General features: G+C 41.9%; 1 protein-coding gene across 1 annotated transcript in view; it reads left to right on the forward strand.

Moving 5' to 3' along the window:
• PRKCH (protein kinase C eta) overlaps nucleotides 1-14,596 on the forward strand; it is a 224,808-nt gene that overhangs the window by 196,865 nt on the left and 13,347 nt on the right. Inside the window, exon 12 of the mRNA XM_004738886.3 lies at nucleotides 153-341. Coding sequence (XP_004738943.1) covers nucleotides 153-341 — 189 coding nt within the window. The remainder of the gene's footprint in view (nucleotides 1-152; nucleotides 342-14,596) is intronic.

A 14,596-nucleotide genomic window follows, 5' to 3' on the forward strand; every position in this document is an offset into this window, starting at 1 on the left:
GACCGGGGTGGAAAGTCCTCTGAGTTGAACCACAGAGAAAAGAGACCACTCTCTAGAGATGAAATGTAGCCTATTGCCCAATCCATTGTTTTCCCTAGTCATTCAGGACCCATGTGTTCATCAGATGTTCTCCCATTGCCCCCTCTGCCCAGATCCTCCAGGAAATGCTCTACGGACCCGCGGTAGATTGGTGGGCGATGGGCGTGTTGCTCTACGAGATGCTCTGTGGTCACGCACCCTTCGAGGCGGAGAATGAAGATGACCTCTTTGAGGCCATCCTGAATGATGAAGTGGTCTACCCTACTTGGCTCCATGAAGATGCCACAGGGATCCTGAAATCTGTAAGTGTGCCTTACCCAGCCAGTTCCAGCCTATGGTAAACCAGCTGGCTGTGCATGCTTCTTTGGGTCCTTCCAGCACCTCACACTGGTGAGCAACCAGTGCTAACTGCAGGATATGTTTTAATCTGCAGAAGAAAAGAACCAGAGTGTCTTCTGTGGTGCAGTAGTTCTTTCTGGGCCAGCTGCGAGCCACTGATAACGTTTGCTGAGTATCTAGTGTTTTTAGCTTGTGGCTGAAGCGTAGGTGAAGTGGTGCACCCCCTTTACACAGTCAGGACACGCCAGGGGGTTGGGTCAGGTGAATGCCATTCCTGCTTTGTTTGGGTTTTGACTGTGTTTCCGGGCTGAAGGGGTCTTTCCCTTAGTGCTGGGCGAGGCCAGGAGAGGTTTTCCTGACTGAGGCAGATTTCTTGTGGGTCCATATTATTCTAATGAATAATAAATGAGGTGCCAGGCCCAGGAGTCAGGGGCAGGGAGGTTAATGTATCATAATAAGTCTTTTTTGCATGCATGTACTGTTCTGGAAGCCTTATTTTGAAGAGAGGAGGAAACATGGATTTGATGCTTTTATGTTGAAAATGAAAGAGCACATGTGATCTCTGTCATTCCTAGAACCATGTTAGTTGGATTCACAAATCATGTATTAGCATGTACTAGATACATAGAGGAATAAAGATGGATAAAAGGACAATTGATCAAGTAGGGAAAGACCAGAATAATCCATTCTCTGTCAGATAGTTTCTAGGAGTTAAGAATTACCCCTAGAAGTTACATCCTTTTCAGTGATTTGAGACCAAAAACTAAATTTGGGAAATACTGGCTATCTTGTTGGAGACTTATCTCTCTTTAGAAATCTTCAGTCATAATCAGTGCCATTTCAAGAACATTTTGTATACAGGTCACCATGTACTGGGGCTGAAGGCATGATTGTCCCTGAGAGTTCTCCCTATCACTACAAGTGAGATAATCATAGAAATCCTTCTCGGGCAGATATTGCCAAAATGAATTGTAATTGGTAACTTGATTCTCAAGGCTACGTGCCAGAACTCTCCTGATATTGAGGAAACATGAATCTCTTATAGAAACAAAAGTGAAGTCACTTTGGATTCTACCAAATGTCTCCTACCTAGCCTGTTTTCGCAAGAACAAGTGATTTGTATCATTGGTAGAAGTTTTCGACTCAGGAAACAAAGACAGTGTGGCTTTTATAATTTCATCAATAAAAGACAAAGGAGGGCTTGTCTCTGTGGATTCGTGCTGTGAAACATCTAAACTTCTGGAAAGGAACTGTACTCACCTAGGTTGGCCCCAGCCAACTCCAATGACCTAAGCTACTTTAACACAACCTAATCATGCTACAGGATCAGGCTTATGCTGCATTATTACTTCTCCAGTACCATGGTCCATAATCTGGCTCTTCAGGTGTGCTAACCCCCTGTGGCTGACAACCACTACCGTCATTACTGGGTTTTTTTTTTCCATTGTTTTTCATGGCATACGTATTCAATTCAATTACTGTAGCTCATGTAGCATTTTTAAGTTTTACAAGAAAGACCTCAGAGTTTATAATTCAAATGAAAATACAAAAAAAAAAATGAAAATACTGGTTCAAACTATAAAGAAATGTCCATCGTTGGCTTGGTATATAAATGTCATTATGCTAAGTATCATGAAGGGTAGGAAATAAGTCAGTCTATGCCTCAAGAAACGTTAATGATCTCTATGTAGGGTTAACAATGCAGGTCATTTCTCTGATAAATATCTCCTACCTTTTGTCAGAATCTGGTGGAAATCTTGAAGTCACCTTATCATTTGAATTGGCCGTCACTCACATGTCCTTCTCTTAATATTTTTATTCAAAATTTTAGAAGTCCTGAACTTTATTCTAGTATTTCAGAATCCTCTTGAGAGAGTTTTTCCCAACTAAGTCTGGGACCTAGATCTTACTCTCCCTCACCCAATCCTTATAAAACCTAGAATTAGTACTCAGCAAGATTAAGAACCATATGGAACTAGTAAGATGGTTTCTTCTTAACCAGGTAAGTCCAATTACTTTAACTATATCTTTGAGATATATAAATATATATATATATATATATATATATATATATATATATAAAATTTTTGTTTTGTAACTAGAATATTTGTTATCCAGTAATATCCTCCCTCCACAATCTTTGCTCTAAGAGAAAACAGAGCCTCTGGTGCCCACAGAGAGTCTAATCTTCATTGGAGACAGAGTTCCCTCTCCTTGCAGATTTGCTCCGGGCAACCTGTGAACCTCTTCACTTCCCTTTATTTTTCTTTCAGACACCAGTTGCTCAACTGGGTAGAGACAGCACCTGAGTTTGTGATATGTCATTGACCTTGCAGTGATTTTCCTAAGTGGCCTTCTGTGTTCTTGGTGGGGTGTCTCCCTGTAGGAAGAAGCGTGGGCTTCACTTGGTGACAGGCTTACCTCGCAGCTCTATTCTATTTTGGCTCAGTGACCTGGGTGAGCTACCACACCTCTCTGAATCTCAGTGTCTTTGCTTGCAAAATCAAGGTAATAAAATCCACGTCATAAGACTATTATCCAGAATACTATAAGGATCCTGTTTCTTCTTCCTTTAAGGAGTGTCCCTTAAAAGTGATTTTCTGAAAAACACTTGAAAAGGTATCAGATAAAATTACTAAAAAGCATTCACCCAGAGGATTTCTGGGACAGTTTTGTACATTTCAGCCTCTGTGCCTAAAAATAAGAAGCCTAAATGCCACAGCAGAGGAAATTCAGCTATTCTTTGCAGAGGGCTAAGACATTTAAATGGAAGTGTGATCAAGGAAAAAGAAAGAAAAGAGTTAAGAACACTCAGGACTTGAGGAGAAACACTGAGGAGGTTTGGTGGTGAAGAACCTGTCCCCATGTGAAAATCTTGGCTCTTTGCTCTCTGGCTGTGTTCCCTTGGGCATATAGTGTAATTCTGCAATGCCTCAGTTTCCTTATCTGTGCAAGTGGGGCATGAGTTAGTGTGGAACAGTGTTCAGCAGAGGAAATGCTTGGGAGGTGACCACTACCATCATCAATGGCAGCTGTCTATGAAAAGATTTTTAGATTTTTTGCCCTTTTCTTTGAAAAATGTTTACTTTGTTTATTGTATTAGGAAGAAGGTTTAAGGTATCAAGTCATGCTTATAAACTATTCGGACTCCTTTCTGGCTTTAATTGCTACTTGATTTAATTAGAACAATATAGTTTTTTATTGCTGGAAGAAACTTTAGAGATTGTCCATTCTAATCCCCTCATTTTATAGATATGGAAACTGAGGCCCAGGGAAATTATGACTCACCAAAGGCCATTCAGCACCTTAAACAAGTAAATTAAAACCCTTGTGCAGTTTTCATGGGAAGGTAAGATGGCGCAGCCACTGTGGAAAACAAGATGGCAGGCAGTTTGTCAAAGCATTAAAAAAATTACCACACGGCCTACAAATTCTACTTCTGGATGTATTGCCAGAAGAATTAAAAGCAGGGACTTGAACAGATATTTGTACACCAATTTTCATGGCAGCATTATTCACAATATCTGAAGGGTGGCAACAATCCAAGTGTTCATCGAGAGATGAATGGATAAACAAAATGTGGAATATGCATACAGTGGACGATCATTCGCCCTTAAAAAGGAAGGAAATTCTGAGGCATGTTACAACACGATGGATCTGGATTTGGATCCAACTGTGCCTTTTTATTGCTGGTAAGAGTCTCAAGGTCCTGGACTGGGTGTCCATTTTTATGCTAAAAGATAAAATTATCTGTGGTTTTAGCATATTCATTCTTTTTTTTTTTTAAAGATTTTATTTATTTATTTGACAGATAGAGATCACAAGTAGGCAGAGAGGCAGGCAGAGAGAGAGGGAGAGAGAGAGGGAAGCAGGCTTCCTGCGGAGCAGGGAGCCCGATGAGGGGCTGGATCCCAGGACCCTGAGATCATGACCCGAGCCGAAGGCAGCAGCCCAAACCACTGAGCCACCCAGGCACCCCTAGCATATTCATTCTTTAACAGCCATAAACAGTCGCCCTGCCTTCCCAAGAAGTATTTCCTCAACCCCAAGTTGAATAACTATGTGTCCCCCAAAGAAGGATTTTTAAATAAAGAGCAGTGAAGAAGACAGCCGTCTCTGGTGAGCTCTGCCCTGAGCTGCTCCCCTGCTGCCCTATGGGATCCTTTCCTGCAGGCTGAATCCGCCCTTTTCCACCAAGGCAGGAAGGGCCAAGATCTCCAAGCCAACCTTTCACATCCTCTCCCTGAACCACTCAGTGTGGTGAGCCATCCCCCACTTGGCTTCTGAGATTTCCTGATGGCTCTTTTCTTTGGAACATAAGGTTAGCCCTGTTCCTGGAATTGGTGTCTGATAAATATTTTGGTTGCCTTTTTTTCCCCCTTCAAAACAAAATGTTTTCTGAATTCCTTCTTACCTTTTAAACTGGAAGGTATTATTATCTGTAGAAACTGTTTGGATACCCATTTTTGTAGCATACCATAGAATCATGGATGTCAAGGACCCTGTGGCTTGCTTGGTATGGTATAATAATGTGAGTCCCCTGACGTGGGGATAAGGGGGTGTTCTTGTCCCCTGTTCCATAGAAAGTGAGTGGTTGAACAGGATGGGCACCGGTGTTGTACCCAACAGAACTCCCAAATCGATGTTACTTTTCGACCATAGTCCTTCCCTTGATCACCTTTACACCCGCCCCTCAAGGTTGTGAACTTCTGAGTTCTTAGTGTGTGCATGTCCAGGCATTTCATATAGACAGGGCGAGAGGCAGAGGACTTGCCTATGAGGACACACCCCTGGGGCATAGAACCATCGGGAAGAGGGGAGCTGGAAAAACAGTGTTTAGCCCAGGACTTCTACTTGGGAAAAATTCCCAAATCGTTAACCAGTAATCCTTACAACTAAAAATAACCATCACATACACAAGAAAACTGCAGTGGGAAGACTTTTTCTTGCTTGTCCTTCTGTCTCTCATTTCTCTTCTTCCCTTTAAATGTGTATGTGAAATGTTCACATGTCCATGCTCTAAAAGCAAAACAGTCCCACCCATTCACGCTTATAGATTATGAAAACTGGCACTACCCACAGACATTAACACAGAAAAGATATATGAAGACACACTTGTGTAAAGGCACTCCGGTTTATGTCTTTAAAGCCGATTTTTAAAGAAGTTTTCTTTCCCTTGGTTTTAGAATAATACATGCTTTCTGTTGGCTGAGTTTCCTTAACTGGCACTAAATTATCCCTAAATGCTAATAATTGTAACACAGAAGAAAATACGGAGTTTGTTTAGAAGTTTTGTGGTTGCGCTGAGTTTTCCCTCATGTAGCTCCAGAGAGAGAGAGAGAGAGACTGAGACTTGGGGAAGCCCTCACGAGTCCACGGAGCTTAAGAAGGGCCTTTCTGTGAAGTGAGTCTTCCTTTGTGATACACCATCTCCTGCTAGGGATCACGAGTCTCGGTGCTGACTCAGGTGAAGTCAATGCCCTTGTCTCTGAGATTACACAGGTGGCCAGGTTACATAAGTGCTGAAAAAAGTTTGTTGTATTCTCCTGAGTCACCTTTGTCCGTTCAGGAGGCATTGTAAACTCAGCATTAGAGGGAGATTACAGAGTGCTTTTGTTCCTAAGCTTTATAGGAACTAAAGTGTGTGTGTGCTTGTGTGGGTTTGATCTGTCCTCACAACTCTCAGATTTCATCATCTGTGCCTTGTCTGCAGGAATTCTGTTTGCCTCTGTGCACGAAGGGAGAATCACAATTAATGCTGGGATCAAGTGTGTCCCATGTCTGCTGCCAGGCAGTTGATGAGAGCAGCATTGAATTTGACCCCCTCCATTCCCCACTCTCCTCCTGGCAGAATTCGAGATGCTGAAGGGAGACAGTCAGCCTGAAGGAGGCTGAGGAAGTGGAGGAAAAACTAGGACCAGGTAGAGAATCCAACTCTGGATCATTAGAATTGATTTTCCAATATTGTGACGGGGAAAATCCAAAAGAAATTACTGAAAGATCCTTTAGCAAGAGAGAAGGTTAACATGCAACCAGATAGCGCTTTACTGGGACTAGAGTTCCCATGTGAGGAAATTGAGCTGTTCCACAGCCCTCTTACTGAAACTGCTAGTGCAGTTAACATCTTTCAGAAATGAACCATTTCCTTACAGATAGATCAATGCTAGTGTTTGCAGAAGACAGAAAAACACCAGCACACTGATCCTCCCACAGACTTATTGTATTTTTTTTATCATAGTTCATGAAAGATACTGCTCTCAGCTTCCCTCCTCCTCCTTTTAGCTCATAAGTTTACTTAGGAATAGAGGTCCTAATGTTTTATTTGTGGGTGGCAGTGTGAAAGAGTTTTTGTTTTGTTTTGGGTTTTTTTTTTTCCTTCTTCTTCTTCTTTTTTAAATGGAGTACTAATACCATTTGCCTCTTTAATTTCCATATCTCATCCATGAGGGTAAAGATATCAGAGGTTTTGTAAAAGGAGCATTTCTATGCTCCCTTTTCTATGGGGTGATTTGCTAACAGAGATCTGTGGGTCAGAAGCTGGAAAAATTCTTGTGAATATAACTAGTATACTTTGTTTTCTTCCATGTGTCCTTTCCAGTTATCAAAGATCAATAATTTTTAGCAGTTGATTGTCAGGTTTGGTTTGGATACCACAGATAATGTGTATCCTATAAAAAGAAGGGTGTTGGCCTAGGTTCATCAAGAGGAAGTAAAAGGCACTGTGTTGTGTTCTCTAGAGGACCCTTGTTTAGTACTTGCTTCCTTTAAATAGCTGTATTTGGGGGGAATCACATCCGAAATGAAGAAGTGCTTTGGGCCTGTGGAGTGGCCAGAGTGAGTAGAGCTTTCTTTTCCTTTAACACTCAGGAAAGTGGTAAAACCTGCCCCATCAGTCAGGGATGCTTGAGACAGTCATTTGCCAGGCATAAAACCATATTGGCCAACACAAGTGTTGTCACAAGTGCCTGACCTTGGACTTTGATCTCTGGGACTCACCTCTGACCTTTGCCTTTTTTTAAACCAACGTTGTCCTATGACTTGAGACTCAGGGGAAGCTATAATGATTATAAAACACAGGAAAATCAGAGTGTTTGAAGCACTGAAAAGGAGTTATGTAGAGGCCCACAGAAAGGCTGTTGGATTCTAATCACGGATAGCATGAAAAATAGGGCCATCAAACCCACTGTAGATTTTAGCATTGGTTCTGCCCCCTTACGGGAACTGCAACAGGACAGGGCATTTACTCTACTGGCTTTCATGAGGAGAAAATAAAGTACACCGTGTACTGTGTCTCTGGAGAAACTTAAGGAATATTCTGATGTAGGTTAGTTATAAGTAACTTCTCAGTATAGACGTTGATCCATTGGTATTTTCCAAATGTACTGATGTGCCCCCTTCTTCATGACCAGCCCCAGGAGATTAGCTTGAGCAAGTTTTGTTTCATTTTACTTTTCACAAAGACAAGTCCACTTACAGTCACCTTCATGTCAGAATGTTAGCTCTTCTCTCCCAGAAATCTTAATGACAAATCTGAAAAGAGACAAAAGGGAAGATAAGACTGTAGAATCTTGTGAACAGCCCATAGTCCGCGGAGGCCGTTCGTTGGTCTCCCTTCCCACCTGATGCCATGGAGGGCATCTGGCATCCTTGCCAAATCCCAGAAGTTCTTCTTCAGATGTTTCTAGTAAGACCGTCATGCTCTTCCTGGGAAACCCCTTTCTGTCACTTCATGGCATTGAGTATTAAACTTCCTTTAATTGCCCTTATAAGCTTATATATGTCCCTTTAATTCCCCCTCCCTGAACATATTTCTTTTATTTAGAAGTGCCTCTTGCTGCCAACAACTCTCCTGGTATTTGAAAATTTCAACAGTGCCCCTTTATCTTCTTTTCTCCAGTATAAAGACCGCCCATTTGTTTCAAGTAAAGCAAGGTAGTCAGACTAAAGGATTCTTTAGGTTCAAGACTGGTTTCTCTCCCCCTTCTCTCAGTAACCCCTGGTTCCAGGGGCCAGCGAAGGAGGTGTAACGGAAAGCACACAAAGTGCTGTGTATTCTTATTCAAATGAGGTCCTGGATGTTATCCTGTGATTCCTCCTGACCTGTCAGTCCACACTGGTTTCTTTAATCCAGAATCCAAATGAGAAGATTGGTTGCCTTAAGAGGAGGGTTAGCACAGTGACTGAAAGCAAAGACTTCTAGTGCTAGATACACCTGGGTTTGAATCCCAGCTCTACCACTCCCGAACTGGGGGGCATTGAACAGCTTACAGATTGGACTATTCCTCAGTTTTCCAATCTGTAAAATGGGAATGATAATCAGGGTCCCTATAAATATTATACAGAACGAATTCGAAGCACTTCGGTCAACACCTGCTATAATACAAGAACATATAACATAGATATGTATATAAGGTAGTAATAATGGCTACCACTTATTAAGCTATGGCATTGACAAAAATTGTACCTTTTTAAAATTGATGTATAGGTAACATACCATATCATGTTAGCTTCAGTTTTATAACAGAGTGACTCAATAATTACATGCATTATGAAATGGTCACTACAATAAACGTAGCTACCTTCTGTCACCATACAAAATGATTACAATATTATTGACTATATTCCTTTTCATGCCATGATTTATTTATTTTATAACTGGAAGTTTATACCTGTCAATTTCCTTCACCTATTTTGCCTATCCTCCCCCACTCCACCCACTCACTGGCAACCATCAGTTTATTTTCTGTATTTAGGAGTCTTTTTCTGGTTTTGTTTTGTTTTGTTTTGTTTGGATTCCACATATAAGTGTGTCATACAGCATCTGTCTGACTTGTTATAGTTAGCATAATACATTACTAGGTCCATCCACGTTGTTACTAATGGCAACATCTCATTACTTTTTATGGTTGAGTGATACTTCATTGTATATATACCCCACATCTCTATCCATTCATCTATGGATGGACACTTGGGTTGTTTTCGTATCTTGGCTATTGTCAAAAAATGTGACAATAAGCATAGAGATGCATATATCTTTTCAAGTTAGTGTTTTTGTTTTCTTTGGGTAAATATCCAGAGGTGGGATTACTGGATCATATGGTATTTCCATTTTTAATGTTTCAAGGAACTGCCATACCTATTTTCATAGTGACTGCACCAATTTGCATTCCCACCAATAGTGCACGAGGGTTCCTTTTTCTCCTCATCCTTGCCAACACTTGTTGCTTCTTGTCTTTTTGACATTAGCCGTTCTGACAGGTGTGAGGTGATAGCTCATTGTGATTTTGATTTTTATTCCCCTGCTGATGAGTGATGTTGTGCATCTTCTCATAGTCTTTTGGCCATCTGTATGTCTTCCTTGAGAAAATGTCTATCCAGGTCCTCTTCCCATGTTTTTTGTTTGTTTGTTTGTTTTTATTTCTTTTCAGCATAACAGTATTCATTGTTTTTGCACCACACCCAGTGCTCCATGCAATCCGTGCCCTCCTTAATACCCACCACCTGGCTCCCCCAACCTCCCACCCCCCACCCCTTCAAAACCCTCAGGTTGTTTTTCAGAGTCCATAGTCTCTCATGGTTCACCTCCCCTTCCAATTTCCTTCAATCCCTTCTCCTCTCCATCTCCCCATGTCCTCCATGTTATTTGTTATGCTCCACAAATAAGTGAAACCATATGATAATTGACTCTCTTTGCTTGACTTATTTCACTCAGCATAATCTCTTCTAGTCCCGTCCATGTTGCTGCAAAAGTTGGGTATTCATCCTTTCTGATGGAGGCACAATACTCCATAGTGTATATGGACCACATCTTCCTTATCCATTCGTTCATTGAAGGGTATCTTGGTTCTTTCCACAGTTTGGCGACCGTGGCCATTACTGCTATAAACATTGGGGTACAGATGGCCCTTCTTTTCATTACATCTGTTATCTTTAGGGTAAATACCCCGTAGTGCAATTGCAGGGTCATAGGGAAGCTCTATTTTTAATTTCTTGAGAAATCTCCACCCTGTTCTCCAAAATCTCTGCCCATTTTTTAATCCGATCGTTGGGTTTTTGGTGTTGTCTAAGTTTTGTCTGTATTTTGGATATTAACCCCTTATTGAATATATCATTTGCAAATGGCATCTCGCATTCCGTAAGTTGCCTTTTTGTTTTGTTAATGGTTTCCTTCACTGTGCAAAAGCTTTTTAATTTTGGTGCATTTCTCATAGTTTATTTTTGCTTTTGTTTCCCTTGCCTGAGGAGACATATCCATAAATATGTTGCTAAGGCCGATGTCCAAGAGACGCTGCCTATGTTTTCTTTGAGGAGTTTTATGGTTTCAGATCTCACATTTAGATATTTAAAACATTTTGAGTTTATTTTTATGTGTTAGAAGAAAGTGGTCTAGTTTCATTCTTTTGCATGCAGCTGTCTGGTTTTCCCAACACCATTTATTGAAGAGACTTTGCACATTCATAGTCCTTTGTCATAGATTGACCGTGTAAGTGTGGGATTATTCTTGGGTTCTGTTCTGTTCCATTGATCTCTGTGTCTGTTTTTGTGCCAGTACCATCCTGTTTTTGATTATTGTAGATTTGTAGCATTATTTGAAATCTGGGATTGGGCTGCCTCCATCTCTGTCCTTCTCTCTCAAGATTGCTTTGGCTGTTGAGGGTCTTTTGTGTCCATACAAATTTAAGGATTATTTGACGGTGTAACATGGAATAAATGGAAAGATAATAACAAATAACTGGAAAGATATAACATGCTCATATGTTAGAATTAATGTTGCTGAAATGTCTATATTGCCCAAAGCAATCTACAGATAGAATGTAATCTCTATCAAAACACCAATACTATTGTTCACAAAACGAGAGCAGATAATCCTAGAATATGTACCATTCTTTTTTCCACTCCTACAGCTGCTCCCTGCCCAAATCCATCTGGATCTGGATCTCTCTGTGCTTTGAGAATGGCCAGGTGGTCTACTGCCATAGGCATGCAGATCACTAGTTCCAGGCCTTCCTAGTAAACTCCCCTCAGACCCAATCTGAACAAGCTAGAACAGCTTTCCTTCTCTTGGCTTTTCCAATATTCCATGGCAACACCAGTCTATATAATAACCTGTACTTGAGAAGATTAGTTTGTTTCCCCAAAGCTATTCAAAAAATACATTGTGTATCCTTCCCACCAGCCTCTAAGCCCCATCCTAGCTTCATCTCGGGTTTAAATATCTGTCGCTGCCTTCTCCTGTGGAAAAGGGACTTAGCAATGCCAAGTCAAAGTCCTGGTGTCTCTCTCCTCCCCTGCTGCCCCAGCAGCTAGTTCACAAGTCCCCTTGTCCCTCTTAACCGTGCTCTGGGCTGGCTGGTGCTGCCAGGATAGGTCATTCCCAGGTCTTTGCCTTGCCAGTGCAGCTGGCACAAAGGGCTGGAAGGAGGTGGTTGAGGACTGGTCTTCATAAGCAGGCTAGTCTCTGCCTGTTACACTGGTGACAGACCTGGCACACACAGGCATGCATTTTGTTACCCTCCCATCAACTGGACACCCCTGGTGAGGTTGGCCGTCATAGCTGTGAACCCTTCTCCATTCTAGGTCCTGTGTTCTCTCTTGCCCTCCTCTCCCCAGCATTCTCTGTAGAGCCTTAGAATGCCTTCTTCCCATTTCAGAGCATCTCCCTGGAATATTGATGGGATGGCCTGAGGGATGGTTCCTTTCCCTTCTGATTTGCCAGCATTAACACTTTCTGCTCTTTGGTCTGAAATTGAATGACAGGAGAAGGTCATTTTGTTTGTCCAACAGTCAAATCCAACTATTAGGAGAAAATACAGTGTTTTCTCCCTCCTGGAAGAAAATCTTATTAAACTAATTGGTCTATTTATATACCAGTCGTCTTCCTCTGCAATCAGACAGATTTTGAAAGAGGAAAAAATAGCCATTGCCTACATTTTAATGAGTTTCAAAGTACATTTGGATCCCATTTTCTCAAGAGACGTTATTATACAGGGTTAGTTTAAAGTCTGTCCCCTGGAACACTCGACTGCTGACAACCAAAGCCTCCTGGGGCACAACAGAGCTTACCAGACATGCGAGTGCTGCCCCCGGCACTGGGTTCACAAAGAAGTTGCCCCAGTGCACCCTTCATCCTACACTCAGTATCTCCCTTCTATTGTTCAAGCAGACACAACTGAATGGCAAAACCTGACTGTTACTTGTATTTCTTATTTTAAGATGGTCTCTAGAAATCTTTGCTCTCAGAAAAACTATTTTCCAGAGACCATCCCCCACTGTTGGAAACTGTGAAAGCAGAAACAGACCTTGTTGTGTCTTTCTTGGCCACAAAGTCGAGTGGCAGGGAAAGCCAGATGAGCCTCAGGGTCAAGGCTGACGTCAGACTTCACTCTCAGAGGTGTGCTGTCCATGCCTCTGGCTTTAGGTGGAACAGGATGGACCTACAATGGTTTAACAAGATGCTTACTAATGCATTTATTGAGGGCTTGTTTTGTGCCAGGCATTTTCTTGTCATAACAACCTTATGAAGTACAGGAAGATCTCCATTTTATAATTGAGGAATCTGAGGCCCAGAGAAGGTAAGAAATTTGTGCAAGGTCACACAGCTCACTGGTACACGAATACACAGAGTCAAACTGCAGAGCCTAACCAGTTAACCTCTGTGCCCCTCTATCAAAGGAGCTCTTCTGTCCTTTCCTTGGTGTACAGGAGGCTTCCCAGGACATTCTGGTACAAACCCGGCCTATGTTTCAGTGGAGAGCTACCTTCAAGAGGACACAAATCTGTTTTCCCCTGTAGACCTACCTTTTCCTCAGCCGTGAAAGAACTGTTAAGCCTCTATGTATCTCTGATTGCTTCGGTAGTGAAATTCCACTTTAACGAGGACCCCCAAAGAAAGGAGACTACGAATTGAATGCATGCATTCTTGACCCCTCTCCTGTACCGGCTCTCTAGTTACCTTGACACTTACATTCGGGGTGGAAGCAGATTTTCTACCCCGGCCTTCTCACTTACTCTTTGCAGCTTATAAAGCACTTTTATTGACCCTAGAAAACATTCTGCTTCCTTTAGTAAATGTGTCCAGAATCTTTCCTGAAGTCACTTTCTTTTCTTCGTTGGCTGACTTCCTCATTTGGACCACAGCCGGGGAAAAGGTCGGTTGAGGTGAGGCAGGTTTACATATGACCTTAGACATGGACGGATGATTGCTTCAAACATTGTTGGTAACTTGTTCAGCATTTGGGTCCCGTTAGGGACATAAGCAAACAGAGGACGTTTTCTGCAAGAAGGATCATGCATCACTTCATGGCAGCGGGAATGCAGCATGTAGGGAGAGTCTTGTGCCTGGCCTAGGGCAGCAAGTCCCCCTCCTCCTAACCCTGCACATCTCCAACAGGATGCACCATCAGAGCTTTCAGGACTGGGCTAGTGATAAATGTTCCCTTAACTCCCCATCTTTGTATCTTTGGAGCAGTAGTCGTGAAGAGAGGCTAAATGTTCCTCCTCGCAATGGTACCCGTCCTGGCTTCTGTTTCATGGTATTCGTCCTTCCTGCCTTTTAAAAAATTTATTTAATTATTTAATAATTATTTAAGTATAGCTGATACACAGTGTTATGGTAGTTTAAGGTGTACAACATAAATGATTTGACAAGTCTCTGTGTTCTGCTTTGCTTGCCACAAGGCGAGCTCTCCTCTGTCACCATACAACACTATTACAATACCACTGATTTGGGTCGCTCTGCTATCTTTTATCACTCTGACTTCTTCGTTCGATATCTCCTGCTACCCTTCACCCATTTTGCCCATCCCCCACAGGACCTCCCCCAATCCCTCACCCCCCAACTCCCTGGGAAACATCAGTTTGTTCTGTTTTTATGGGTCTGTTTCTGCTTTTTTGTTTTAATTTTCAGATTCTACATATAATTGAAATAATATGGTATTTGTCTTTCTCTGAGTTCTTTCACTTAGCATAATACCATCTAGGTCCATCCGTGTTGTCGCAATGCTGTCACAAATGGCAAGGTCTCATTCTTTTTTATGGCTGAAGCATATCTCAATGTACATATATACCACTCCTTACCCATTCACCTCAGTGGCCACTTGGTTGCATCCATATCTTTGCTGTTGTAAATATTGCTACTATAAACATAGAGGTGGCATCTAGCTTTATGAATTTGTGTTTTTTTGTTTTCTTTGGGTAAATACCCAGAAGTAGAATTATG

This window comes from Mustela putorius, unplaced genomic scaffold (genome assembly GCF_011764305.1).
Source record: "Mustela putorius furo isolate JIRA1106 unplaced genomic scaffold, ASM1176430v1.1 tig00000129_pilon_pilon_pilon, whole genome shotgun sequence".
Lineage (NCBI taxonomy): Eukaryota > Metazoa > Chordata > Mammalia > Carnivora > Mustelidae > Mustela > Mustela putorius.